This window comes from Gambusia affinis, linkage group LG03 (assembly GCF_019740435.1).
Source record: "Gambusia affinis linkage group LG03, SWU_Gaff_1.0, whole genome shotgun sequence".
NCBI classification, from domain to species: domain Eukaryota; kingdom Metazoa; phylum Chordata; class Actinopteri; order Cyprinodontiformes; family Poeciliidae; genus Gambusia; species Gambusia affinis.
The window spans coordinates 6,500,003-6,527,793 of NC_057870.1; the positions used below are offsets into that span (position 1 = coordinate 6,500,003).

The 27,791-nt window shown below is 43.5% G+C and overlaps 1 protein-coding gene across 10 annotated transcripts in view; it reads right to left on the bottom strand.

Moving 5' to 3' along the window:
- Positions 1-27,791, bottom strand: part of fbrsl1 (fibrosin-like 1) — a 348,347-nt gene that overhangs the window by 35,954 nt on the left and 284,602 nt on the right. For all 10 annotated transcript variants that reach the window (XM_044112685.1, XM_044112683.1, XM_044112688.1 and 7 more), the window contains one exon: positions 9,806-9,854. In XM_044112685.1, the coding sequence (XP_043968620.1) occupies positions 9,806-9,854 (49 nt within the window). The remainder of the gene's footprint in view (positions 1-9,805; positions 9,855-27,791) is intronic.

Below are 27,791 nucleotides of genomic sequence, written 5' to 3' on the forward strand. Positions count from 1 at the left end.
TAAAATAGTTCAATATTCATTCTGAATATTACATTTCACTGTTAGATCAGTTAGAACAAGCTGTTGTGAGCAAACTTCAACAATAGTTTTTAACAACCCTAGCTGGCCTCAGACTGTTTTTTTTTCTTCTTCTCTCCTCTCGCTGGGCTGTGTGACATTGGAACAATCCCGTTCCAAAGCAAACAGCAGTGAAATCCCAGTCCTGCTGCTCACCCCTCAACACAGCAGCTTCAATCTAGCAGCCGCAGAGGCTGGAGCCAGGCCTCTGTTGAATGAGGTATTACAGTCAGTCAAAGGCCATTAGGGGCCCCAGCACCAGGGCCCAGGGCAGGGAGTTCGCTAGTAGCCAAAAACAACAGCCAAACAGATGACCGCTTCAATATTGGAGAAGACCACAGAGTGCATGTTCTGTTTCCTAACCACCGCTGATACGGCCAAAATTACAGACCTCTGTGTCTGGATGAATTATTCCCTTTGTTCTGAGCACTGGAAGGATTAATGCCGCTCATTCCAGGTGAAACACTTAGCCAAACACAAGCCCTTTCTTAGGATTGTGTCAGATTACGCCTTTCACCATGTGTTTGAGACGAATAGCCGGTCTCCAAAGTGAAACTTTTCAAAGCCGCTCATCTGTCAAACCTGCGGTAATATCGTGGGATGAGACATCCTGAACTATGACCTGGAGGATGTGATCACGCATGCCGTACTCTTCAACTGAGAGTCTGATGAATCCGTTTTCTTTGGGACAGTGTTTACAAAGTTGGTCTCCTTCCTGCTGCGGAAACTCTGGCGCGTTCTTCTGATGTTTGGATGTCCTCGTCTGTCATGGAATTCAAAGCATTTCATACCCGCTCTGTTCCTGGCGACGTCTTTTCAGTCTTTTATAAGCCTCTCTAAACTGCTTCCCTAAATGTCCAATCCATTACAAGCACGCTTGTAATATCCATCTAGGCTGACGACTGTCCCCCAGCCAACATTTGTCCATTATCCAAGCACTGTGTTTGGCTACAATCACCTACCATCTGGCTTTGTCAATGAGCATTGCGGCTTCATCTGCAAACAACATTGGCTGTGAACCTCTCGACATAAATGAGCTTAAAACGCACAGAGCAAGGAGCTGGGATCTTCAAACAAATCCAGGGCGGGGAAGAAAAACAGTCTTGCTGGCAGGCAGACTAAAGCTGGGAATAAAAGATTAAAAGCGTGAAAAACCTGCAAGTGATCACAGGCGTCACACTTTACATTTCAGGCCTGACAGCAGTGATAAGATGCCGGTTGTGTATTCTCATAAGTAAACAATGAGAAAGCCTTCCACAATGTAGCTGGCTGTGTTTTCATTGGAGGAGGAAGAGGATTAAGATTAGACAGAAGATGTGGTGAAAGCTGCTGTTCTCCAGTGTTAGCCGTTATTTTATTTTCTTCCCTCATAAGAAAAAAAAAACCCAACAAAACAAAACACAGACCTAGATTTTATTTTACCAAATGCCTGTCATGCGGTGAGATGATAATGCAAGCTGGTTCATGAACTACAGCAGCTGGTAATGCTTGAGGGGCTATGCACTTATAAAGGCAGAGCTTTTTCTTTTTTAGAAACTAGAGAAAATGAAGACAGTTTGTAAAATGTTGCCCACTTCATGAAGTGCATGATAAATGGTGTAGCATTCAAAGAGTTGAAGTGCTTCAAGATGTAACTTTTAACGTGATGTCACCATTTTTTGTTTTTGTTTTGTTTCTATATCTAAAGATCAACTGGGCATCTGGAAATTACTCTTTGAAGCTGTAGAGATGATCCGCTAATTATAAATCAGCAACTTTCATCTGGTTCTTCATTAGTGCAGACAGAACAACTGCACAATGTGGCATGAGAATATGGCATCCTCCCATTGGCTCATCGTGGCTATTGTTTATTTGTTTCAAATGGGACAATGCAAATCACATAATATGTCAGAGTTAGCCACAAAGGTTAGTTTTAATCTGTAGTCCCCAAGGGTACAGTCAATACATACAATTAATATCAAGACTCACCCGTTTTAAGCTTAGGGAGGCCTACAACATTTGAGTAGCATTTTGAGTAAGTAGCGCTAAGCAGTAAATTCAGTAGCAGCGACGCACATTTGTATATACAGTGTCTCAGAGGTGTGAAGTTAAAACCGTTGACAAAACAAAACATTCAGCCAAGCCGAGAGATCAAATTGAACATCAAATCCAAGAAAAGGCAGCGTTGGACCTTTCTTTACCAAAAAACAACTTATGTTTCTACTAAGCATCAGTCTAACAATAGTGGAAGTGCTGGAGAATTGAGGAACAATAATGGCAAAAATGGAAAAGATAAAGTGCAAACTCTTAATTCGAAGGGACGTGCTTGAAAAGTGAACAAAAACATGATCCGATTCACTCTGTAAACGCAGACATGAGTCCTCCAAAAGGCTGGTTGCGACCCCGACGATCTGTTCCAAAAGTCCCTCGCAGCCTCTAGTGATCGTGTAATTGCTCTCTCTTCACGGCTAAAGCTGAATCTATAGTCGGTCAATGATTACACAGCCACACGACGAGCCCTGGACACGCAGCACTTTTGACGCGACTCCCGCTTTCTGCCACCGCAGCTGCCAGACACGCCGCTGACTGACAGAAGACGAGCATCCCGACTCGTAACGACGAACGTCCGCGAGAGAGGGGGAGAGGAACGCATTGATCATCAAACGGGCCTCTGGTTTCAACAATGAAACTCAATCAGCAGCGAACAAATGTTCTAAAGGGAGTAAGTTAATATTTAATGCACCCTGGGCTCTTTGCACATACCAAGCATGTTTCTAATGGACACAATAATGCACTAAAGGAGCCGAGGAGTGGCACAGGGGAATAGTGTGAAAGATCAGCAGTGAGTTTACAAGCCAGATAATAGCGGCGCATCGAAAAGCCGAACAAGCCTTTGAAAACAGGCGGCGTGTAAAAGCCTTGACATCACCGTCTGAATCTTACCAAACAAACACAATTCTCTGTTGTCGGCTTTTTTTTTTCCTTTCTTCTTAGGATGCCAGGCCACAGGCTGCCTTCATCCCCCTTAACCGTCTGCCACACTACATAAATACTACAAGACAAGACCATTTCAATTTTAAAAGCTATAAATATTGAGGAATAATGAAAATTATTTATTGGACAACAGAATGTCACAAGACAGAAGAGAATTTATGTGGGCTGGAGCCGTTTGTCTCCCTCTTCTCCGTCTCCTTTTGTTGCGGATGCTGAACGATGGGCATCTGCAGTAAGAGCTGGGAGTCCTGTAATTGCTTTTTCTGTCCCTGAAGCAGACCTTCCTGCTTTAAATCAAAAAAAGCCAATCTCTGTCAGTAATGCCTCAATTAATAATTAAACACGTGTCTTATCTCAGCTGAGCTCCCCACTATTTATTTTCATCTCTCCGACGAGATGGCTGCACAAACAGCATTAGCGTTATAGATAAATGGGAGCTTAATATCGGGCTTTTTCTCCAAAAAACGACTCCCTGTGCTCACAAGCAGTCTTGTGGCTGTGAACAGTAATATCCTAAAGATTAATGGGGAAGAAGTTATGCTTTTGTTTACCGAATCCCTCCTGAATATTTAGTTAACTAAACCTTTTGCCCTCTGTAGCAAGTCCTTTAAATGTAGTATTTCTTTCATTCTATATGAAAAAAAAATGATGAGAAATTCTCCTGCTAGAAACTGGATGAGTTTACTCTAACGGTAAATAAAAGGCTTTTGGAACATTCTGAATTTGCAAATGTTGGCAGCCTTTTGGAAATCTTAAGATTTAAGGTAAAATGAATCTTCTACCGAAGACTATCATGAACTAATGTTTACAGTTTGTAAAACAGACCTAGCAACACTCATTTCTATTATGAGACTCTAAAGAAAGTTCATTTTAATACATCACTTTGCTTCGAACGAGCAAAAGCCAGTTTTACAACTACTCTCTTGCACTCAACGGAATGGTGCTTCTGCTTTAATATACGTATAGACAGCGAGTCTTTAAAGTGGAAAGGCCAGAAAACATTTTTGCTCTTCTGAATTATAATTTTCAAGCAGGAATTTGAGCCGGCTAAAATCGGTATTGGCAGGTCAAAGCTCTAAAAGACCTGAAGTCATACACTGGCCACAAATCTCAAATCAGTGTCACTTTGTTCGGTAGCTTATCTTTCATAACACAAAATCATGTCCACCATACATTATCATATAATGAAATCTAAAGCCTTGTGGACAGGTAGTTGAACAAAGTATTGGTCTTAAAAACTATTTTCTGACCAACATAAACTCAGTTGACTTTCATCAGGTTTTTATTTCACACCTGTGATGCTAATCAAGCTGGGTGAAGCCCTGTATGTTTTCCAGTGTCACGTCCAATCTCCAGCTACAGGGTGTGCCTAAAAGCCAGCCACCCTCTTCTGGCTACCAGCACTCAATCCTGACTTAGCGGCGTCGAGAAGCTGATTAGTCGGTCAGGGGGCCAGCCTACATTCATTATTTAATAGGCGAGAGACTACGAGCGGTAGAGCCGGCCACAGAGGTTAGTGATACATTATGCTGACCCGGCCAGAGGAGAGCCGCTCAGCCGAATACAAACATGTTCTCCCCGTCTGCTGTTATATGTCTGGGCTGCTCCTCAGTCCCCCTCCCTGTATCCCTGACCTTACCGTACCCTCGGCAATCACCATCCTTCCTCCCTTCTCTGCCGCTCAGGCGATACCACGATTCGTTTTAACGCGGGCCTCCCACAGCCGAGTGCGACCCCCGCACCGCCGGCCCCGGCCAGAGTAATAGCAGAGGAGGGGACCCCCTGTCCTTTTATTGACATGTGGCAAACAGAGGCGGTGGAACAAAGGCCACTCAGAACCCATTGAGAGAAAAGGCCTACAGACAGGGTGGTTGATTAGCGATTCGACACAGGGACCCTAGACTGTGTAGCACATCATGAGAGCTTAGGGAGCGAGCCATGAACCGATGGGGGGATGGAGGTACAGTGGAGGCGGGCTGAGAGCGGAGGAGAGGAAGAGTTTTTATCATCAAGAAACACCATTTGGACACAAAATAATTTGGATATCTGTCCAAGAAATGGTCCAAATAATAATAATAATAACGAAAACAAAATACAGGCAGATACTAAATCCTTAAGCTACAGTGCTGGTAATGTGTTTACATATAAACAAGAGTTAGGGGATTAGCCCTAAATCCACCGCCAAGCTAAATGGTTTTATGCACTTTTTTTTTTTCCACCCCCCAGTTTGTTTACTTCGATGTCAATTAGGCTAATTTGTTCGACATCCCCAAATGAGCCACAAGATCCTGAGCGAGTGAACTTTGAAGTCATGTTTTTTAAAAGCTGCGATTTCCCCCAACGCCGCGGTAACCTCGGCTTCACCTCCTATCTGGCCTCCGAGAAACACTAACGGTGTCAGACGTGAACGGCGGCAGATGTGTGCGCTCCCTTTTCCCTCTGCCTCCGACTCCGCACACCCTCCTCTTTCTTTTGTTCCCCTGGCCTAATCCAGTATGTGTGGGCCGGTAAGTTTAATGGAAACAATTTATTAAGTCCGGCTTAAAATGCCATCTGCAGCTAAGCCTCCCAAAGCCGCTAAGCTCCTAGTTTCGCCCCGGAGCTTGCTGTGTTCACGCTTACTGTAATGCTCTGTTTAAAATGAGCACAACGGGTCAAAATTAATCAGGATTACAAGGGCACAAATCCACTTCAGAAATGGGTTTTCTACCAATCTTATCCCCCCCCCCTCCCCACCGCCCCTCCTTTGCTATCCCAAGATGCCTTGGGATTTCTGGTAGGGAAGCACACCGCGTTGGCTTACCCGTCAGGCGAAGACGATAGATGCTCAGAGAGTACAAGAGGCCTGGCGAAAGGCGGTTTTAAGACCCGTCCATGCAACATTCAGCATCATCAGCGCGGATTCCTAAGAGTTTCTCTCAGATATTTCGAGCTGCTGACAGCTGGGTGATAACTCCCTGCTACTTGGAAAGGCCCGGCATTGTGAAATGTCATGTAAAGTGTTTATCTGCGCTCCGTGGAGGAGCCCTGTGCATGTTCGCCAGCTACTTTTAGCTCTTTATTCGCCTTCGAGCAAGTGACAACGCTAACCTCTGACCTTCGATTCAATAACAGCAGCTCGCGGCGAAGCGTAAAAGTCTTCGCAACGTCTTTACTTAAACACGCCATCCTCCAGTAAATCGATAATCTGCAGGAGGTTTAAGACAGGAAGTAAACAAAAACCAATAACTGTTAGATAATGCTTGCCCTCTGATGCACCTTCCTACATCGTAACCACCAACACACAGACACTCAACTGAACTCGCACCAGCTCTTGGGTGAAAGCGTCCACAGAGAATTGCACAGCGCCATTCCTGATACTATTACGCTGTGCTACCATCAGGTTGTCAAAAGAGCAGCAGTGGAGAGATGATAAAAATGAAACGAGAGGAAGAAAGCAAGGGAGTCCAGTTTCATCAGCAACCACAGACACTAATATCTCTGAGTTTTTGAAAATTAACTAGCAGGGGTGCACCGATTTATCGGTGTAGATTTTCTTAATTTTGGGAGATTGGCTGATTTTTACATGTGAAGCCGATCTTATCCACCGATCTTATCTAGCTTGGCAAAGCTCTAAGAATCAACCACTGTCCTCTTTTACTCTCCAGTGAGAAACGTTTGACGGGCCCACCAAGTTATGTCTGCACGTTTACAATTAATAATAGTGACCCACTGTTGCCAACTCAACAACTTTCTTGCTATATTGGGCAACATTTCAGACAAAAAAAAAAAAATGGTATCGGCCAAAATCGTAATGGGCAGGTTGAGCTTTTTAAAAGGTCTTTAATCGGCGACATGCCAGAAAACTGCAATTGGTGCACCTCTCTTAACTAGTAGCTAGGCTTGTTTTCAACTGCTGTGTGGATTTTGAGAAGAATGTCACAAAAATGGAGAAAAAAAGTACATTAACTTTGTTTCCATCTAATGGTTTCGAGTGAACCGAGCCTAATTTTGTCAAATTTTGATGCTACGCATGGCTGTAATAGACAGGAAGTAGAGTTTGCAAGCTAGCATGGACAACACATCTCAAAAAAATGGAGAGAAATTTCCAAGAATGTGTTGCTATCAGGAAAGTTGCAAATGTTTGATCATGTCAGAGACGTTAGAGAAAAGACAGGAAAGAATCGACTGATCAGTCATATGAAGTAAATGTTCGGCAAAGGTGTTTCCATCTTCCCTGTAGAGCATCAATTCTTTTTCGGAAAAAATAAAAAATTTTGCAAAATTATTTCCGATTTCATAGATTCCACCAACACTTTTCTAACGCGATACTTCGAAACGCGCATTAAAAAACGTTGATGGAGAGAATTATTGTGTCAAGGATAGACTACTAAGATGCACTGAATTTCATTATTTTTCTGCAAGTAATTCATGAATAGTTAATAGTACATTTTTTCTATTTAAAACTGAACTGTTTATAATAGTTTGAATTATGTTACCCTGTAGTAAAAAACATTTAAAACATGGAATTTTGAAAAAGGTTCCTTTTGATTGTATGATAATTGAATAATAACACTGTTTCCTCAACTAGCTAGCTGTTTGCTCTCCCAAACAGCTAGCTAAATATTGTTAGCATGCTACAAGTAGCATGTCTGTTGAGCAACTGACTGAAGGCTGGCTACCTGAGCAGATAGCCTGACCAATTAGCCATTAAATAAGAGTTTCACATCTAAAATGTGAGCACAACAGGCATTTGAAAACAACTACTAAATTTAGCAGGTGTTTGTCTTATAGTTTTGCCGAAGCCTTTATATCTGAATCAAAACCAATAAATACGGTTCACGTTCCTATAATAGTAAGTCTTATAAACTACTGGTTTAAAGTTTTATGTAACTTTTTTTTTTCTTAATCATTAGAATCACATACCAAGCCTATTGTGGATAATCAGGACATCAAGTGAAGAAAAAAAACATACATAAAAATAAAACAAACACCTATCAAGTGAATCACACAAGCATTTTCACAGCACTGTGTATGCATATTAATGTAGTATGTACCGTATATGTTTCTGGTAGGAGTGTGTGTGTGTTTGCATCTGTTGTTGACTCTACCAGCTAGCAGCTCCACAGGCCTGGTGATTAAAGGAAAGAAGCCTTTCCTTTTCGGCAGTCCCTCAGGGCCCCAAGCTGCTAATGGGACACACTGTAGATGCAGTGTTGTACAGCAAACCAGAGGAAAACAGCCTGTGGGCTCCTCTGTATTACACACAATGTCCACATAGAAATCCTGTCTTGGCCACAAGCGGACAGCGTCCCACGATCTATTACAGCTCCAGAAATCAAGTCTGGAACGTGAGATGAGAACCGACTGGAAGTTATCCCAATTTAATTTATTTCACGTTCTTTCTTCTTTCTTTTTCTTTTGATTTCAGATTTTGTTGCCACCTCACTTTCTCTAACCTCTTCCTCTGGACCCTTCACCTGCATCGCCCAAATAGGATCTGGTTGATCTGTGTGATAATCAGGAGAGACTTTGATTGGATTGTCTGGATTTAATTCCAGCCATTTAATCCTGTGCCCTGCGCTCACTGTAGCACCAACCACAGAGTCATTCCTTCACCTGGTAAACACAGGGGAAATTTAGCTGTAAATAAAATATCATGAAAGTTACTACAAACGCTTGTTTCACAACTCCTGTTGTTTATGGATCACCTGAACCACACAGTTCATCAATACATTCGGACACAACCGACCCTTAGAGAAAATTCACGACCTTGATATTGAAAAGAAAACGAGTTGGACACCCTGATCTAGATATATAAAAAAACAACAACAACGAATCAAGTTCTTCTTAAATGCTTCCTCTTAAATAAAAGAAACCAGATGGAGAAAGCTCTAGCTACGATGAAGCCAAGCCGATGAATGCTGATGCGTTTGTCGATTCTCCCTGTGCAAAGTTCCTCACCTGTCCGTACTGTATAGCTCACAGAATGTGGATCCATCTCATTCCAACCTCACCTTGTCTTAATGGGCCCTCCTTCCTGCTTCTTGCCCAGAGGGGACACGGCCGCCATGCCGCTGCTATCTGTCACGGCGACGCCCATCAAACCCCACACCCACATCTCAGACACCTTCACCCCCTGATTTGACCAGCTGAGCTTCACTGCATGTAGTAAATATTCATGTGTCAGAAATGCCTGTTGATGTGTGTCACAGAATACACACACAAACCCATACACACACACACACAAAAAAAGCATGTGGAATCCCAAGTGGTCGCGGCGTACAAAAAAAACAAAAACAAGGGCCTAATAATTCACATATGTGCATTCGTGAATGCGGACAAGAGCTCGTGTTGTCTGGGGGCTGACAAAGCTCTTTTTCTGTCTTTCCTTTGGCATCAATTATGATCCAGGCCTGCTGTCAGAGAGCTTGTAATGCCTGAGGGGAAGTACCCATTTGTGGGAGCATGTGGCAGGGAGGCTCTAAATCCTCTCTAATGAACCAATATGTAGGAGGGCTAAGCCTTTGGCGGGGTCGTCCAAGAAACACCACTGTGCACCCAGAGGAGAAAAAAACACAACAAAAAAAAAACCCCAACAAAAAAAAACGCATGCATATGTAGTCACCAGACCTTGTTTATGTCTGGCGACATTTAAATCTGAATGGGAGCTGCAGGATTAGAGAGCCAGAGAGAGCCGTGGGCTCATTTGCAATAATACTTAAAAAAAAAAAAAGGGCACAGATTTTGCTCTGTTTATGAATAAAACGGAGGAGAAAACGGACGAGGCTCTTACCTTTGGGTGCGGTAGGGGAGAAGAGCTTCTCTGATCCTACATCAGATACCTGGAGGAGGGGGAAAAAAAAAAGAAACACAGAAATTCAGAGATCACGTGAATCTGAAAGAAACTAATTAAAATTATCATTGGCGCTGCCAGCATTTCTGTTCTAGAACCACAACTGCAGAAGCTGATTTATTTATCTGCAGGTGACGGCGTCACAGAGTCAATCAGCAGCAGTCGCCCGATCAAGCAAAGACAGGAAGCTGCTTCAGGAGCCTGACTTTCCCCCTGATGAGGTAACATTAGGTGGCAGTGTTGGGCCACCTGAAAACCCCCACACAAGAAACACTGTCAAGGACATAGGAAGGCAGTCGGCTTGGCAATGCAGCATCAGAGGACAAAGACTTGGAAGGGAGAATAAAAAAACTAACATGCTTCTGCTAGGAAATCAGTGACATTTTTCCACCAATCAACACCATGCACTTCTATTTCTAATTCATCCGATTTCATTTCAACAACGGGTCTCTCATGGTGGCGTGACATTGTAGTCGGTAAGCAGGAGACTTGGTGTTGGTTGAGGTCAATATGGGGGAGGATGAGGATGATTTGATGGAGAGTGTCGCATGAAGTTTGGCGACTAGAATCAAAATCGCTGCAACGCAACTCGTGTGAACGGACGATATCGTCACTGAAAATCCGCTCCCGTTTTCCAGGCGATTGCTTCAGCTCCTTTTCGTCTGTAAAAATCGGCAGGAGCCCGGCATATGTTCCACCCAGAGGGCCCCCCGAGTGTCCTTAACTGCCACGTGTGTATTTCATGCTGCACAAAGGGAGCATATGTAAAGAATGAACAGCAAATCTTGCGAGCGTACAAGAGAGACATAGAGAGAAAGCGGATGATTCTGTAAACACAGATGGCTGTCCTTGGCATCCCTGTTAGTTCTTCACAAGTGTTTTGAGGACATCCTCTTCTTTCCAAGACCTTCGGATTCCGACTTTTACTGCGATTTGACTTTTCTTTGTTCTTTTTTTTTTTCTTCCTTCCTACAATGTTTGGACGTCTCTTCTCTCGCAAACCACAACAGACCTCGAGTAGAGAGCTGATTCTCTTATGAACTTGCTTTATTAACAGGGCATGAAAACAGAGATTTGAAAGCTCAGGGGAAGCCTCCGCCAGGAAACTCGACAGTCGAATCAGAAACGGACAGCATTAAAGGGGAGAGGATCCGCTGATGACTACAAAGAAATATTTTTGTCGAGTTCTGCGGCATTTATTCCACGAGGAGACGTGAGTCACTTGGTTGAAGCTCAACAGAGATTGCAGACAGTAATGGACTGAACAAATTTCCGATATAAACACTCGATGGTTATTGCACAAAACCCTTTAACTGAGTGTTTTGGTTTTAGCTGCTTGCTGAGTGGACAGATGCTAGCTACCGCAGGAGGAGTAGCAGTAGCAACATGTCGGTGACGGCTTCTACTAGACCGCAAATAAGCAGCAAATGTTCAAGATTCCTGAAAGTTTTCACATTTATGGACGGTTGAATGGATGGATCAATACATACATTGATAGATTAATGACAGACGCATGAATGAGTAGAGAGAGACCAGAAACTATTTGGTGGCAGGACAAATTGACAAAATTATTTGATTTTTGTGAAAGTGCCTTAAACTGAATCGATTATGGACTCTTCTTCATTTATTATTATTATTATTATTTGTTTTAGATACATCTGGATGTGTCAGCACATTTCATTTATCATTTTATAATACAATGATGTTATCTTTTGTTTTTAATCAGGCTTAGCATTTCTAAAATTCCCTTTTGTTTCTTAATGCGTCCTGTCCAGCAGTGTGGCTCTCAGAGTTGATGTCTGAGTGCAAAGAAGTCCAAAATATTTGTTTTCACAAGTGGAACATTATACACCCACACACACACACGCACACACACATTCATAATTGCTTTGAGGTTTATTTCAAATGCAGCGGACAGAAAGAAAAAAGGAAGGTAGAGACAGACAGAAATAGAAATGAATATTGCAAGAAAGACAGAGAAATACAGAAAGACAGAAATAGAGAAAGATCAAAAGACAGAAAGAAAAAGAAAGAAAAAAGAAAGGGACACAAAGAGAGAAATGTAGAAAAAGAAAGAGACAAAGACAGAAGGAAAGAAAGAAAGAGAGAAATAAATAAAAAGACATAAAGACAAGCAGAAAGAAACACAGAACAAGTAGACTAATCGATAAATTGAATCATTTATGCAACTGGACATGGATGAAGGTCTTCAAACACAAATATTTTTGAATGCCTATATTTTGAAAACACTTGAATCCTACGTCAGAGCTCGAGTCTGTGTAGGAAGTCTAATAACATTTCTTTGGTCTCCACAAGTGGAACAAAAGGACAAACTCGCAGCTGAAATCTTTTCAGTTTCCTCCTGCAGCAGACAAAGTGATCTGGCTCTAGAGGAGAGAAAGACTGGTTGCGCGTTGCCCTCTTTCAATCTCCCGAAACCAGAGCGGCCAGGCTCCAGCACGGACTCTTTTGTTGGCTTTGGATGACATTAAACGCTCCAGTACCAACCCTCGGCACAGAAAACAGCACAACCTCAGCCTTGAATCGAGGCCCTGCGGGCCCTGAAAGAAAAATATGGGCTCAGAGTGAAATGAAGCTTGTCAAATGGACACAGGAGGCGACTTAGGGTCGTGCTCAGAGTTACACGGGGGTCACGAAAGTAGACAAAAAAAAAAAATAAAATAAAATAAAAACAAGCTAGATGAGGCTATGACTCTATATAACAGCTAAAAACAGTTGAGACCAAAATGGTCATCCGGAGCGCGGCACAGACAAAGTGTGTTCCCAGGAACAGACGAGCTGTGTTTGGTACATCTCCTCCTTCCCATTCCAGCCCCGTGATGAACAGAAGCTCTTTTTAAATGGTACCTGGATCCCAAGTAACAGCGAACCAACATTTAAGAGTTTAAATGCTGCGTTTTGCACCTGCCAAGTCTGCATGAGTCAGTCACATAATCCACAATTACAAGGCTGGCTTGTAAAGGCGATGCTTAAAAAAAAAAGGGCATGTCACAGCAGAGTTCCTGTTTCTACTGGTGGTTATTTTGTTGTTGCAGCTTCTTCCTGCACGTTGCTGTTGGTCAAGTTGACAACTTTTCTCTCTCTCTGTCTGTCTCTCTCGGGGCCCCGCTGTCGGCTAACCGAGCCGCCTGCGGTTGAAGTGCGAGGAGGTCATGTGTAACAAATTCTTCACACTCTCTCTGCCGAGGCGACCCCGACTGCCATTACCGACCGAGAGAAAGATGAGACGGACAGGAAATGCTTATGGAGAGAAGCCGAAAGACGACGAAACGGAGGAGCAAAGGGCATGGTTTTCAAAAGGAAGCGGGGAAATTTAACCATTAAACAAAACTAAAGGGTGGTGGTGGGAGGGGAGGGAATTTAAGCCACATTGCCTAAGAAGCCAAAAAGCCCTTGGAGCGGGCTGCAGGAAGCTTGACCTTTGCGAGGGCCGTCTGCTATTTGAGCCTGGGGCTTCAGGGGCCTGGCCCCCTCTCTGGAGGGCCGTCAGCTGGCCTCCGCTTTCCTTCTCTATTCTATTCATTAGCTATGCTTTATGATTCAGCTTCCTCTGAGCCACACAAGAGCTCCCCGAGGAAAGAGACTGCTGGATAGAGGGAGAAAAGCGAAGTGAGGCAAGGGGGAAGGAGGTCACGGGGCCCAGCCGGAGCTCAGCTCCCAGCAGCTGTGAAATCCTCCCGTTTCCTCGGCAGGCGTAAAAAAGAAACACGGGAGAGAGGGGGAAAAAAAAAAGAAAGAGAAAAGAGTTAAGGAGAAAGCTTGGCCAGTAAAACCCACCATTACAGCGCTAAATCCCTAAAGCGCCACATGCCGGACCGATAATTCCCCAGATTTAGGGAATGCCAAATTACAAATTACGGCTGCTGTTTGTTTTAAGAAGTCCACAACACTCCCCCCCGAACACAGATGACTTATTCACTCCATAAATCCTCCAGACAACGGCGCAGCCGCCGAGGGAGAGCGGGGGAGGCGGTGAGCGAGGCGCGCACGGCGAGGCCAGACGAGGAGGCAAACAGAGGGAGGGAGTGGAAGAGCGGAGAGAAAAGTCTCCATGTCGGCGTTGCTTTTACTTAACAACACGACCGGCTAATTAATTTGGAAATATCGGAGACAACCTTAATAGCGTTCTTTTACTGGCGAAACGCCTCCACGCTTCATTTCTGCACAATAGGCCACCGGAGCAAGGCAATCCAGCCGAGGAGGGAGGGCCGCGTAATCAGCGGAATGACCTTGAGGCATAAAATTTATGAAAAGCATTGATCAGTTAAGGATGTGATTTCACTCAGACACGAAGGTCAGCAATTACCCCAGACTCAATTAACCTCATTTAGTAAAGACTGCTGAGAGACCAGTTTCTCCCCCCACATCCCATAACCCAGCACACATCAGCCCCTCCCTGCTTTATATCAAATGATCCCCAGGCTTTCAGCCTTACCTTTGATCTGGGAGCTCTATTTAATGCCCCGCATTCCACATAGCAGAGCAAATTATCTCCTAGCAGTAAGAAACCTTGCAGTCAGAGATTAGGTAAGCCCCAGACCAAATACAAGCAGATTCCTGGTACAGCCCTCCTCTCTTTCTGGGTAAAGGAAGAACAGCCTTGCCCTTCCATGGTACACTTTCTAAACACCTTGGGGCAGCTTAATCACGACGGCTCCGGCATGAAAACAACAATCCTGTCGGCAGGCCTCATGTCGGTGAAGACTGTAATTGCCATGTAGTTCTGACTCATTTGGAGTGTTGCGTATAAGACAGAAAGCTGTTGGACGAGGTCTGAGGTGTTTGGTGTTAATCATATATAAAGTGCCAGAGAAAATTATTCATACGACAGGATATTTTTTACATTTTCATCTTAATGTAACTCAGTCCAGCATATTTCTGCGACCTCTATGTGGAGGATGTGATTACACACAACATGCTGGACTTGGTCAAAAAGTTACATTTGGGCCCAATTTTTAATTTCTTTTAACTAGAGCTCTTTCTTCTTCATGTTTGTCATGTCGCCAGCTGCAAACAGAACGTCTTGTTACTTTCCTCCTTTCTCCATGGCTTTTTTTTTTTTGTCTTTCTAAAATCTACTGCAAGCGCCAGAATTTGGGAACACATGATGAAAGGCCTCTCTGTACATACTCTGCGAGAACAAAGACATTAGTTTACTTGAGGTGGCGAGGACAAGAACAGAGCTCGCACCGGCCAAGTTTATGTCGAGCGCCGAACTCCTGGGATGATGACGGAGAAATTGCGGAAGAAATAATATCTCCCCTATGCTGCATTAACCAGGCCCGCTTCCAATTTCTGACCAATTACACAATAGTTGTCAGACGGAGAACAAAAAAACAAAAATAAAATTGGTTTCAGCTGAATGATGTGTTGAGAACAAGCAGAACCGAAGGAGGAAAAATCAACTTCTGAAGTCTTGCGGATTCGTACAAGCATCAGTCGTCGCTAATGGATTGAACAGAGATGTTGGGACAATGTTTTATAACTTAACCTCTGGCCTGTTTACTGTGTTCCCTGGTTTTCATGATGCTGTTTGCTTTATGATGAGCCTCTGGGGCCTTCGCAGAACTGTTGGATTTACACTGAGATTACATTACACACAGATGGACTCCATTCGCCAATTAGGTAACTCCCGAAGGCAGTCGGTGTTTCTTCCACTTGACGATTCCAGCACTTTTCAGTCACGCTCTCCATCACGTTAAACAGGTGGATTTATTATTTACTGTTTCAGCACATATTACACCAACTCCTTCCAAAAACCTTGTAATATAGATTTTTAGGAGTACAGGGGTTTCACTATTTGGTCTATTATGTAGCTCAGGCAGGTGGAAGTGGTACGAATGCTTTGGAAAGCACCAGATCTAGGCTGGTTGGGAACCAAAACGTTTTGAAGATGACAATATCCTTATAGAAATATCAGCTCTTACAGAACAATTCCTGAAACAAGTTTAATGGGCAGAACAAAAAAAAAGCAACTCATGGAAAAAAACAACAACAACAAACCAGCCCACTGTTATTCTGGCCTCAGCGCCCGGCCCAGCTCCTGTAGACGAGACAAGCAAAAAATCTCGTTGGAAGCGAAGATGCCCGACAGGCCTCTATGTACACACAACCATGTTTGTATTTATATTGCTGCGCTGTGACACGACACAAAAGGATTCAGCAGACGGCAGGCCAGAAGAAAATGAGAGGGAAAATGAAAGGAGCCACATGGGCCATAGGGCACATTTCCTAGCACGGGCAATCAGGCGCTCAATTACCCAGGTTGAACCTGTCTGTCCATCCCTCTTCTTACCAACACACAAGTCCGTGCACGCACACACTCCAACCTACGCAGTGCTAATTTGCCTCCCTGCCTGGCGTTTCATCACTGTCAGCTTCCTCCTTCATTGCCCTCTCTGCTAACTTCCATTGAGTGTCTCGTCAAGCCACATTTTGCCACCAGAGCTCAGGGTGGTGTAGCTCACAGGTGAGGCTGAGTTGCTTGGCACGCCAGGCCAGCAAAGGCAATTCACTTTATGAATCAAAAATGCGTGCAACGTTTAAAATTGAAAATTGTTTGTTGCCGTGGCACAGCAGCAAGACCGCAAGACCATTCTGCATCCCCAACCATTTCTTCCCCCAGACATTGTGCTGAAGCCACCTTTGCAATAAATGCCGCATTAGCCATGCACAGTGGGACTACAGCTCCCAGGCCACAACAGGAGACACCAAATTAATTATCTCCCCAGCATTTGTCCTCACACCGTTCCAGAAACTTAATGACCTCCCGAGCGGTCGTTTATTATGAGCCGCAGCAGTGCCTTCCATGGGAGCAGACGGCATCTACCTTGCCTCCAATTCCCACCCTCCGCTCCTGTACACATCCACCGCTGCCGGCTTGTCAGGACAGGTGTGAGCCGGTAATAATGCGGAGCCCCGGCAAGAATGGCAAGATGCGCCGAGATGACAGAGAGAGAGAGAGAGAGAGAGAGGGAAAGGTAGCATCCCACGCAACTGTCAACCGACGGATACTCGCCTCGACTGGAGGATCATTAAGATGATAATAAATTCCATGGTGACCAAGTAGAATGAAGTGGCCTCCCCTCGCATGCTTGCAAAAAAAAAAAAAAGACAACAAAAAAAAAAAACCACACACAAACCACTTTGTACTTAGCCCCAAGTGCCATTTTTACAGGCAAACAAACGCCTGCATGTGTATGGCAGAGCACCAGGGCTGGAAACTCCTGCCCCCGCTCGCCCTAGCAACAGACGCAAGGAAATGAATACCGATGGAAGTGCACGGGGGCACGAGCTTTGTGTAAAATATTACCCTCGATCTCGCTTGCTGCACCCCGCGCCATCACTCCGCCTTGCCTCTCTCTCTCCATTTCTCTCTCTCCTGGGCTGTGAAGCAGTTGCTAGCCCTTATCATTGCTGGCTGTCAGTTTAGTATACAAATTAGCAGTCTATCAGGGGAATGCAGGAGCCCGTTTCATCAGTAGGGAGAAGGGCAGAGGCGCGCATTGCATTAAGGTCTCTCACCGCCGCAGACAGAGAAAGTCACAAATCAACGGCGCAGCAGGCCCGCAGCCAACGCTAATCAGATAAGGAGAAATGAAGGAAAAGGGACGAGACATATTTCACTAGAGGGGCTCCAGATCTGTTCGAACTCCCTGCGAGGGGGCCGAGAGTGAAATATAGGGATGGGGCGCAGGGACCGACGAGGCAACAAATCACGGTATCAGCCCAACAAACTGACAGGAACTCCATGAATAATAGATACGGAATATGAAAAGTACAGGAATTCCATTTGCGAAAGTGCCTTTATTCGATTAACAGCTACAAATTGGAGGAAATTAGTGCCAGCGCATCGACGCTATCTCCGCCTAAGTGAACATGTGGATGTTAATACCAGAGGAGACAAAACATCTGGTGAGGGCTCATTAGGTGGCATAACGCAATAAGGCACAGCCTAAATTGCGGCAATAAAAGCCGACAGACAAATCATCTCAACCACCGCAATCCATTTAACTCAATTAACGAAACGCTTAGATTTGGAGCTTGGTGGTTTAAAAAGCATGCCAGGCTCCAGAGGGGCACTAAGTCCAAGGTGGACAATGGAAGACGGTGGGGAAACTGAAGCAGGAAATGAGCCGAGTCTCTTCAGAGAAGAAAGTCGAGTTTAATTGTACAACTCGTTTCAGCAACAAGACAGTTCGAAGTGCTTTCCATCATATTCTGCAAAAGCACAAAGTCTTACAAAGTATTTTTGGTCTAGGTTCTAGTGCAAATACCTTAGCGCACTTGAAATAAGACAAAAGTAACTTCAGCAAGATGTAGGAGCTAATTTTAAGTCAAAAATACCTTGGTATTGATGATAAAGTACGAGTTCCACTTAATTTGAACAATCCATTTTCCCAGGTTATGAGTGAAATAATCCGCCAGTAGAAATAGTACTTTATCTTCAATATTGACTTAGAACAAGCACCCTTACCCTGAAAAGTTACTTGCCAGTTTTGTCCTATTTTAAGACACTGGACCAAAAATACTTGGTAAGGTTTCATTTTGTTAATGCCACCATCATAATCATCAAGCAAATACACATCGATGCTCATCAATGTTCCACTTACTACTAATCAAAGGGAACTCTAAACAGGTGGGTTTTCAGCCTTGATTAGAAAGAACTCAGTGTTTCAGCTATTTTGCAGTTTTCTGGAAGTTTGTTCCAGTTTTGTGGTGCATAGAAGCTGAATGCTGCTTTGCCATGTTTGGTTCTGGTTCTTGGGATGCAGAGCAGACCAGAACCAGAAGACCTGACTGGTCTGGACGGTTGACAATAGCAACAACAACAACAGGTCTTTAAATGTATTTTGGCGTCAAGTTATTCAGTGATTTATAAACTCACATATTTAAAGTCCTCTCGCTGAGCTATACAGAGAGTGTGCAGAGTGGTCTTCTTGTCTTTCTAATGTCAAAATGTATGCCAGCAGCGATAAGAAGCTGGGATAATCTCTGCGGTATCAGGAGGCTGCTCGTCATTACACCGTGGCCCTGATACAGATCGGAGCACCGCCGGCCTCCTCTGGCTCGCCAGGCTTCGCGCCAGGAGAGATGGCAGATAGCCCTGTAAAGACACGGCTCACCACTCCCTGATTGGTTGGTCAGGAGCCACAACCAAAACGTTCCCCTCGGGCTGCCATGAGAAGGCAAGATAGCGGGCGGCGGGACACAAAAAGCTCACTCTCCGCGCATCTAGATTATCGCTTTGTCGTACAGCCTTTCCACTATTGTCCGTGTGGGTGGTGGGAAATAGTAATAATGAAAAGAAGAAGAAAAAAAAAAGCCTTTGTGTGAACATTATTGTCTCAGAAAGAGGAGAGTAGACAGGCGGATTATTTCAAAAACAGCTTCCCCCCCCCAGAGCTCTCACAAAGCACCAGTGTTGATGCCGAGTGGAGGATCCTGGAGGAGATAATAATAATATTCCTAGTCAGAGCCTTTGCTGCATTTGAGCCGCCTTGTAACAGAGAGATACACATCATTCTGACTGGCCCGCTGTGACATAATCACCCTGCAGAGAGCTGCAGGCGAGCTTGGTAGGCAAACCACCTCTCACTGCAGCTTGTTAAGAGAAAGGTGGCTTTAAGCACTGCTCAATAAAATCTCCCATTGAACTTGTTTTTTTTTAGTATTTATTTTTTTTTTCCCAGTCCATCTGAACAATGTCTAGGAGAGTCATCGCCCACCTCAGGCTACACAACTTACATTCATCCTTTCTTCTTTTCTCTCAAGATTACACTTGGATGAATTTGCTAAGAGGGAAAAAAAAAGAAAAGAAAAAACAAACAAACAAACTCTGTAGGATTTTAAATAATGCAGATGAAAAAAAAAGAAGAAAAAGCAGTGACCCTTTCCCTTGCCTCAACCCACACATGGTGAGTTTGTTCTGCAGGGGGAAAGACAGCTCACAAAGAAAAGAAAAGCCAGAGCTGGCACTACACGGAAATTTGCGGTAGGCATTGGCTCGCTCCTCTGGGCGCGGACACCTTTAATGAGAGGAAAAAATGTGTAGCGAGGGGCAGCTCTCACCCATGCTACGCCAGTGATTTTTGAGTAAAATGAATCACCTCCCCTCTAACACAAATAAATATTGTTCTAATACCGGTGGGAGCCTGATGCAGACTCTAGGCTAGGGAAAGGGATCCAAGCTTTTACCAGCCTCCATGTCCCCAGTGGGATCCTGCATCCCACAAATCCAGAGTCTGCACACGATAAGCCCACTACATGTCTGTGAACCCTCGGATTCAGGTGTGGCTAAATGTAGAACTCTCAAATGATTGGCACCAGGTGATGGAGGGTTTGAGCGTGAACAGGAACAAAATAATGTCGCACACTTTTTGGCGCTACACCACTAACATCAGTGGATTTTACTGGGATTTTTATGAAAGGTTTGGGATTTGTGTTCATCCCCCAAACTCTAACACCTTTAAATAAAGTCCAGTCAAACCGTGTTCTGCTCTGAGTGACGTCATGCTTTATTATTTATTCTGCACTATATTGATAATTCCTAATTGCACTTTCTTAACCATTTGAAAGAGGTTTCTCGTATTTTTTTCCATCAGTTTCATTTGTCTTACATTGGCTGATGAACTCCTAAATTGCACTGACCGAATAAGTTATAGTTGTGTTGTTTTCATATCAGATGTTCTGTACTGGTGAAGAGTTATCAAATAAATCTGCTATTCAGTACATTTATGTCTATGTAGAAAATAATCAGTGTTTTAAGTCAATTCTGTGCCGCTTTTCTGTATTGGATCGGTATCGGCCAATACTAAACCATAGACAACTGTATCAGTATAGAAAGTGAGCTAGCGGATCCCTGGCTGTAACATGACCAAGTGTGAAAAAGTACAAATTGTAGAAATACTTTACAAGATACTGAGCACTTCTATCACCTGCAAAAACCAACAACGCCCCGAGGATAAAGACAACCACTTGCTCTACTGAGCCACTAAACAGTTGGGTAGGAGCAAGATGGCAAGTGGTGGAGTGGAAACCTGGAAGGGGTGTGGAGTAGACTGGCACCATTCGCCCAGCATCCGGTTGCTTTCACACCTCCGTCCTACTTCAAGGCAAACATGGCATGAACTATATAAAGGTGTTTGTGGCTTCTGAAGCTCCCGGGCCACTGTGGAAAAGGATGTGGCACGTTAAGTGGAATTTACTTTTGATGCGGACGTCAAGCCTCGGGTTTCTAGCAGCTGAAACCCAAGCTTCTCCCTCGGGGAGGTTGAGGGGGACAGCCTTACTGCAGGGTTGGCCAGGACACCGAATACCCATGCAGTCACCTTTACATAGGCCTTTGCTGCACAGCTGTCATTATAAAAAGCAGAAGAGAGCTGGAGGTGGTGGCTGAAGAATGTTGGGGAGAGACAGTGCTTCTGTAGACAGAGTTTATCAGACTTACATAGCTGCTACTCACCATTTTGTCTGGTAAACCAGCCCTCAGTTAAAACTGCAGTTTGTAACTTTTATAAAGAATATATATATATATATATATATATATATATATATATATTAAAACTGTCAACATGTTGTGACGTGACAAATAATCAGTGAAAAGATTGATCTCTTCCACCTCCTCCCTGACCTGGTATTTCTGTCTGAAGAAATACAACATTCCCGACCAAAACAACCAATCGGAGCCTGGAGAAGGTCAATCAATGTCAATCAATGTACCTGCTGCTAAAAGTTCTAACGTCGGAGAAACTGCTTGTAGACGGTCATCGGTGGCCATGCTAACAAGCCTGAGCATTCACAACAGGCTATGCTAGCTGCAGCGTAGCAGAGAGAAAATGAGAGTTGTGGGGGGAGAATGAGCAGCATCACATGAGATTGTGATTGACAGCGCTTAGACCCACCTCCAGGCTCTGATTGGTTGTTTCTAGTTAGCACTGGGAGAAGGAAGAGGAGTTAGATTTTTTCACACATCTGTCCCATACCAATCTGTCACCATACAGTGAGTTTCAAAAAATATGTGTAAAAAAAAAATATATATACTTAAAAAAAATAAAATAAAATAAAAGGGACATAATGCAGCTTTAAACTACAATGCTTGACTTTGATATTGATATTAAATCATTCCTAAGTGATTTAAAAAGGAAAGTGAAGCCATAAAATGAGAGAAAAAAATCTCCCATTCCTCCTGTGTCTGTTTCATGACATGGCAGAGCTCTTCAGTCACTGACAGCCCAGATGTGTAACGTTTCCAGGGGAAGTGAGGAAGTATTAATAACTGTGATGACATATCAGTGAGACATGTGAGGAGATTTGCTTTATGCAGGAGGAGATGATAGAGGAGGAGGAGGAAAGCTAAATGTGTATCGCTATGAAGCCAGGAGAGGCTAGCTTAGCGCCACGGTGACAACTGCAGAGGTCCTGTGAAATTCCTTATTGTTTTAGACTGGACTGCTAGAGAGTATCATCAATCTGGGACGGCATTCTCTGTCCTGACCTTGACAATGGACATGCAAGTAATGTCTTTGTAGAACCTCCTTTAGTGGCCTCTACAAAGGTTTTTTTTCCCCCCCCAAGTTGTGAAGCTCCTCAACTCTGACCAGCAGCCCCTGCTGAACAGCAGCATCCCTAAGGCATTATATTGCCACCACCGTGTTTGACAGTGTCAATGTTGGCGTCTGGAATTTAGGTCACAAAGGTTATTTGAGCAACTTCTTTTACATTTGCTGTTCCCCTTTAACCAAACGCAAACAATGTACAACCTGAATCCTCCATAAACCAAGACACCTTGCAGCCTAATTCTATTCTTTCTGCATATTTCATTCAGTAAAATTTAATCAAATAAAACTCTCTTTTTAAATCTTTTCTATCACCAAAAAATTATGAAATGCAAGTGTGATTAAAAAAAGCTTGGTTGAATATTTAAACCTATTACCTGCACATTCCACTATATGTGTTGAGAAAATCAAATCTTTCTTCTGTTAAGCAACACTTCTTCCTATTCCACCATATAAAACGCCACTACTTTTGTGTTTGCATTCCTTCATTCAAAACAGATGTAGAATACAGCAATAAGATAATATAACTTGAAATCGGACTAATGTCTTCTGAAGTAATCTGGTTGCCCTGGATTTCATGTGATCATATCAGACTAGAGGTGTGTGAATACACATACATGCAGTGGTGGAGAAAGTACTAAAAAAATGTACGTAAGTAAAAGTACAAATACACAGACAAAAATGTACTCTAGTAAAAGTTAAAGTACCACATTAACATTTTTACTTGAGTAAACGTAAAAAAGTACTGGCTTTTAAAAATACTTAAGTATTAAAAGTAAAAGTACTTCCTGAATGCATTACTTAATCTCTAATACAATATCATTAAGTGTACCTATCATATTTAATTTTAATACATTAAATATGTGACAGTTTATATTTAGATTTGTGATTCTATGCATCATAATTTCAGGGATGGAAACATCTTGTCTCCTGTCCTCACATAGCATGAACTTCATTTTTTTTCCACTAATGGCATTTATTTAAAAAGAAATCCAACAGAAAGGGGATGGAAAGAAGGTGGATGAGGGAAAACATGCAACCAAGGAGCCACGTAGCAGTGTTGTAGTCAAGACCACCTAACCAATGAGCAACGAGCAGCCTCTGATTTCTTATGTTCTTGTTTTATTTATTCGCCAAATAAATAAATGAATTTTTCTGTAATTAAATAAAATAATAATAGCGACTGCAGTGTATGCAGAGCATCACAAGAACAAAGAACGGCTCTCAGTGAGGCTTCAGTCCTATAGGACTTAGTAAAGATCCGTCCAGAAGAATCGGATCGTTCGTGAATGTTATATCACTGTATACAGACTTTGGTCACAGCGTTGTCAGTCAACATCTCCACACAATGATTCAGCGCATGAGTGACAACTTTTTTTCTATCGCAGATGCAACATCTGTGTTCAGCTAGTTTTGCTAACATCACGTCCACAGAGCTTACCTTTCTTTAAGCTTCCTTTTCAAGTGACGCTAAAAGTTGGACGAAACGCTGCTGATTTTACATTTCGCCAAATCTTATGATTTATGTAGCGGTATTCTATTACTGACGATTAGACAGACATCTTTTCCCGCACAGAGGAAACCACTGCGCATGTCTTGGAGCTCCGCGTGCGAGTGACAGGAGGAGGCGGTGGGTGACGACAGACACACGTAATTAGTAGGTCACGTTATTCCTTGTTAAGTCCCTGAACTTCACATTTCAACAAAAAAATAGTACAATGCGACTTGGATGTAATGACTAACGCGAGGGTTTTGTAGAAATGTAGTGAAGTAGAAAGTACAGATACTTACTGTAAAATGTAGTGGATTAAAAGTCGAAAGTATTCAAGATAAAATCTACTTAAATAAAGTACAGATACATGAAAATTGTACAAAGTATTTGTACTTTGCTACTTCCCACCGCCGTATAGATGCCATGTAAAATCTGAAAATAATGTAACATCTTCCTGTGGATTCCTAGTTATGAACTACATTGTGTTAATCTATCCAAAAACCCGTTAAAACACATGAAGGTTTGTAGTTACACTGAGACAGAATGTGAAAAGTTCAATGGGTATGAACACTTTTCCACATCACTGCATGTGTAGCATAATTTGCTCTAGATTCAAATATAATGAAGCAAGTAAATGCAACTTTGTCTTACATGCAGCTGCTTAAATTATTTAGGTGTAAAGAAAAAAGAAAAACAAAGCAATTGCTCCCCAGAGCGCTAAAATGCTTTTCCTGGCTTGTTTGTTGCAGCACTAATGAATATCTTGGTGCTTGTTGAAAGCTTTTATTTCTCTTGAATATTATATTTTGTCTAAGCAAAATAAATCTGCAGAACCCAGTCATATGGAGAATTCAGTCACTTTGCTTCAAAATGCCAGCACCAGTGATGTAAACGGAGACTGCAGACACATTGCACTGGATTGATTAGTCTGCGGTGTATTGGAAAAGACTAGGCTTACCAGCTCATTACCTGTGGAAGATTGTCGAAACAGGCAAACTTCCTGTCAATAAACCCACCCTGACAGTTATCCTAGTGAATGGCGTCCTGAACGCTGAGGTGTTTTTGTGAAGGAACTCGCCCTCATCGGCAATATTTTCCCCTCTATTTCTCCAACGACCGGCTTGATTAGCAAATTGAGCCGAAAACCGGCTTGTTTATTGAAAGCAATTCTACGGCGGGTTCTATTTTCTGTAGTTATTTCATCACATGCTCGTCCAGACCCACCCGGCACGACCCAGATGGCTACCGCAAGTATTTGAATAAGAGATATGCAAACAGATGAAGTGAAGGGAGCAGCTTGTGTGCTCAAGCAGCCTTTTCTCACATCTGCCAGAATCCGTGGATTAGTTGGTCCGGGCCCTAGGGCCTCTACACTGCATTCATTCAGCGCATGGAGGTGAATGGGTGTTTGCAAGGCATGTCTGTCACAAGCAAAGATGCATATCGCAGAGCCGAGGAATCCAATGCAAGCAGAGTCGAGACCGAAAAAGGTGGAAGATTAGAAAAGTCTGCATGAATGGAGATGACGCTGATACCATCATCAGGTCAAGACCTTTTTGGGTTTGATCGTTTATTCGTAAAATGAAGAGCTTGGTAGAAGAGAGAAGGATTCTATCAGCATTTCTAAGAGCCTGGATACAATGTAACCATGATTTACTCCTGTTCTTCTGCTTTTTTTTTTTTATAAACTGTGGATTAGCTACCAGGATCAGGATATACCAAAGACCTAAAAATGTACAGATTCAGAAAAGCTAAAAGATTTTCATAATGTCGATTCCAGCTAAAGTCAAATAATAACCTGAGTTTTATCTGGGTGTTTGCGGCATTAAGTGATTCAACTTTGCCCCTCCACCACTTGTTGCTGAGCCCTGCTGATTCCATCGCTAGAAACAAAACCAAAACCAAAAAAGCAATAAAAGAATTCAGCAGCTGGAAATACTAATGAATACTAATACTAATAAGCACCAGCAGCACCACCTTTTACTTACTTATAAATACAACCCATTAACACCAAATGTCTATATTTGATATACTTCTTACATTGGTAAACATAATAAATGCTTTTTAAAAACTATACAATGCTGTTTTTATGCTGGATACGGAATAGATGTTTTTGGTTATGACGGATGAATCAGCGTAAAAGTCTGATGTTTTAATTATGCCACAGAGAAACGTAGAAAATAAAACAATAAGTCCAAAATGGTTTCTTTTTTGACAATGAGTCAAAAAAGACAATGAGTATTTTTTGACAATGAGTCATATGAAACACATTTGATATTTCATTACAAAAGAATCTTTATGCCATCAGGATTTAAAAGGTTAGAATTTTATCACAACAATTTGTGATACTAATTTGATAACGATAAGAATGATTAAAGAGGCATTTGCTATCTTGTTATTTTTTATTAATCTAAATAGATTGACGCAACGATAAATTTAAATTACTATCACGGTAAGATTTGTTTCACGATGTATGATGAGCGCATTTGTAGCTTTATACAAGTTATTGTTGGTAAAGAAAATCTGTTCAGGTGCAGCGCAGCAGCGGCTGGTGTCCTTATGATGCAGCATGCCGTGGTATCCCAGCATGCCGTGGTGTCCCAGCATGCCGTGGTGTCCCAGCATGCCGTGGTATCCCAGCATGCCGTGGTGTCCCAGCATGCCGTGGTGTCCCAGCCAGCGACATGTAACTGGAAACCCCTGTGGGCTCCTGGAAGACTAAGATGCTTCCTCTGACTTGGAGCCCAGATCCTTGGCTGACGGGGCTCCTGGTGGGATGCCAGAGTTGGGAGGAAATATTTTTATCCCCTGCTCCTGCAACCCACTACAGATCAATAACTCCCTATAAAAACACAGTTACAGAAACAGATCGGCTCAGGGGTTAAGTGCATTGCTTATGCTATGAACCTTTTTGACAGATACTCAACAAGCTTCCAAACACACACAGAAAAAAAAAAAAAAAAAAAAAAAGCCTCGGTATGGATCTCTCCTGCTGGCTACCCGGGGAAATTCAGCTCCAAACATTGTGAGCGTGGCAATTATAACGGGAGAATACGTGGGGAGTATCTGCAGGCACACAATGTGGGGTGATTGATGGGTTGGCGGAAAACTATCGAAACTGCCGGGGGTCGACTTTAACTGCCTTCCTGACAGCTACACTTGTTGTGTCAACCCCCGGCCTCACCCTGCCACTAACAGGTGGCCAGGTTGCCTCACAGCAACGTCGTCCGCCACACACGGCAGAGGCCGCGGACAGTCTTGAGCGAGCCACGAAACGCTCGGGTTTCCAGCGCCGGGGCAGGCACGGTGGTGGAATGCAGAGCGAGGAGCTGAGGGGGAGGGAAGGAAGAAAAATACTCCTCCAATCAAATAAATGCCACTGTAAGCACAAGTGACAAGTCTTGTTTGGGGTCGTCCCTGCTCGGGGCCCGAAAGGCCAGCACTGTCTCATCTCCTCAGCTATGTCTGCGAGCCAGCTGGGTGGGAGAGGAGGAGCGCGAGGAGGAGGAGGGAGAAAACGCCTGATTGGTGCCACAGCCAAGGGTGAAAGCAGGCCAATTATATTCCCTATTCCCCCAAGAACAAACCAGGCCCCTCTGGTGGAGTGAAGCCTCTGCCACCTTGCCTCTCCTCCACCTCTCAAGACACTTCACGTAGATAAATAAATGACAGCTCCACCGGGGTTCGGCCTAGCCGTGGAGGCTCCCTGCCTGTCCGCTTCCCTTCACCTGGCATTACAGCAGATAGACATTTTTCCACATTATTATTGTTGCTTTGTCATCCGCTGCCCCATTCACTAGCCGAGCTAGTGGCTGATGATGCCGGTGGAGGACCCGAGGAGATTGGGAGGGGAATG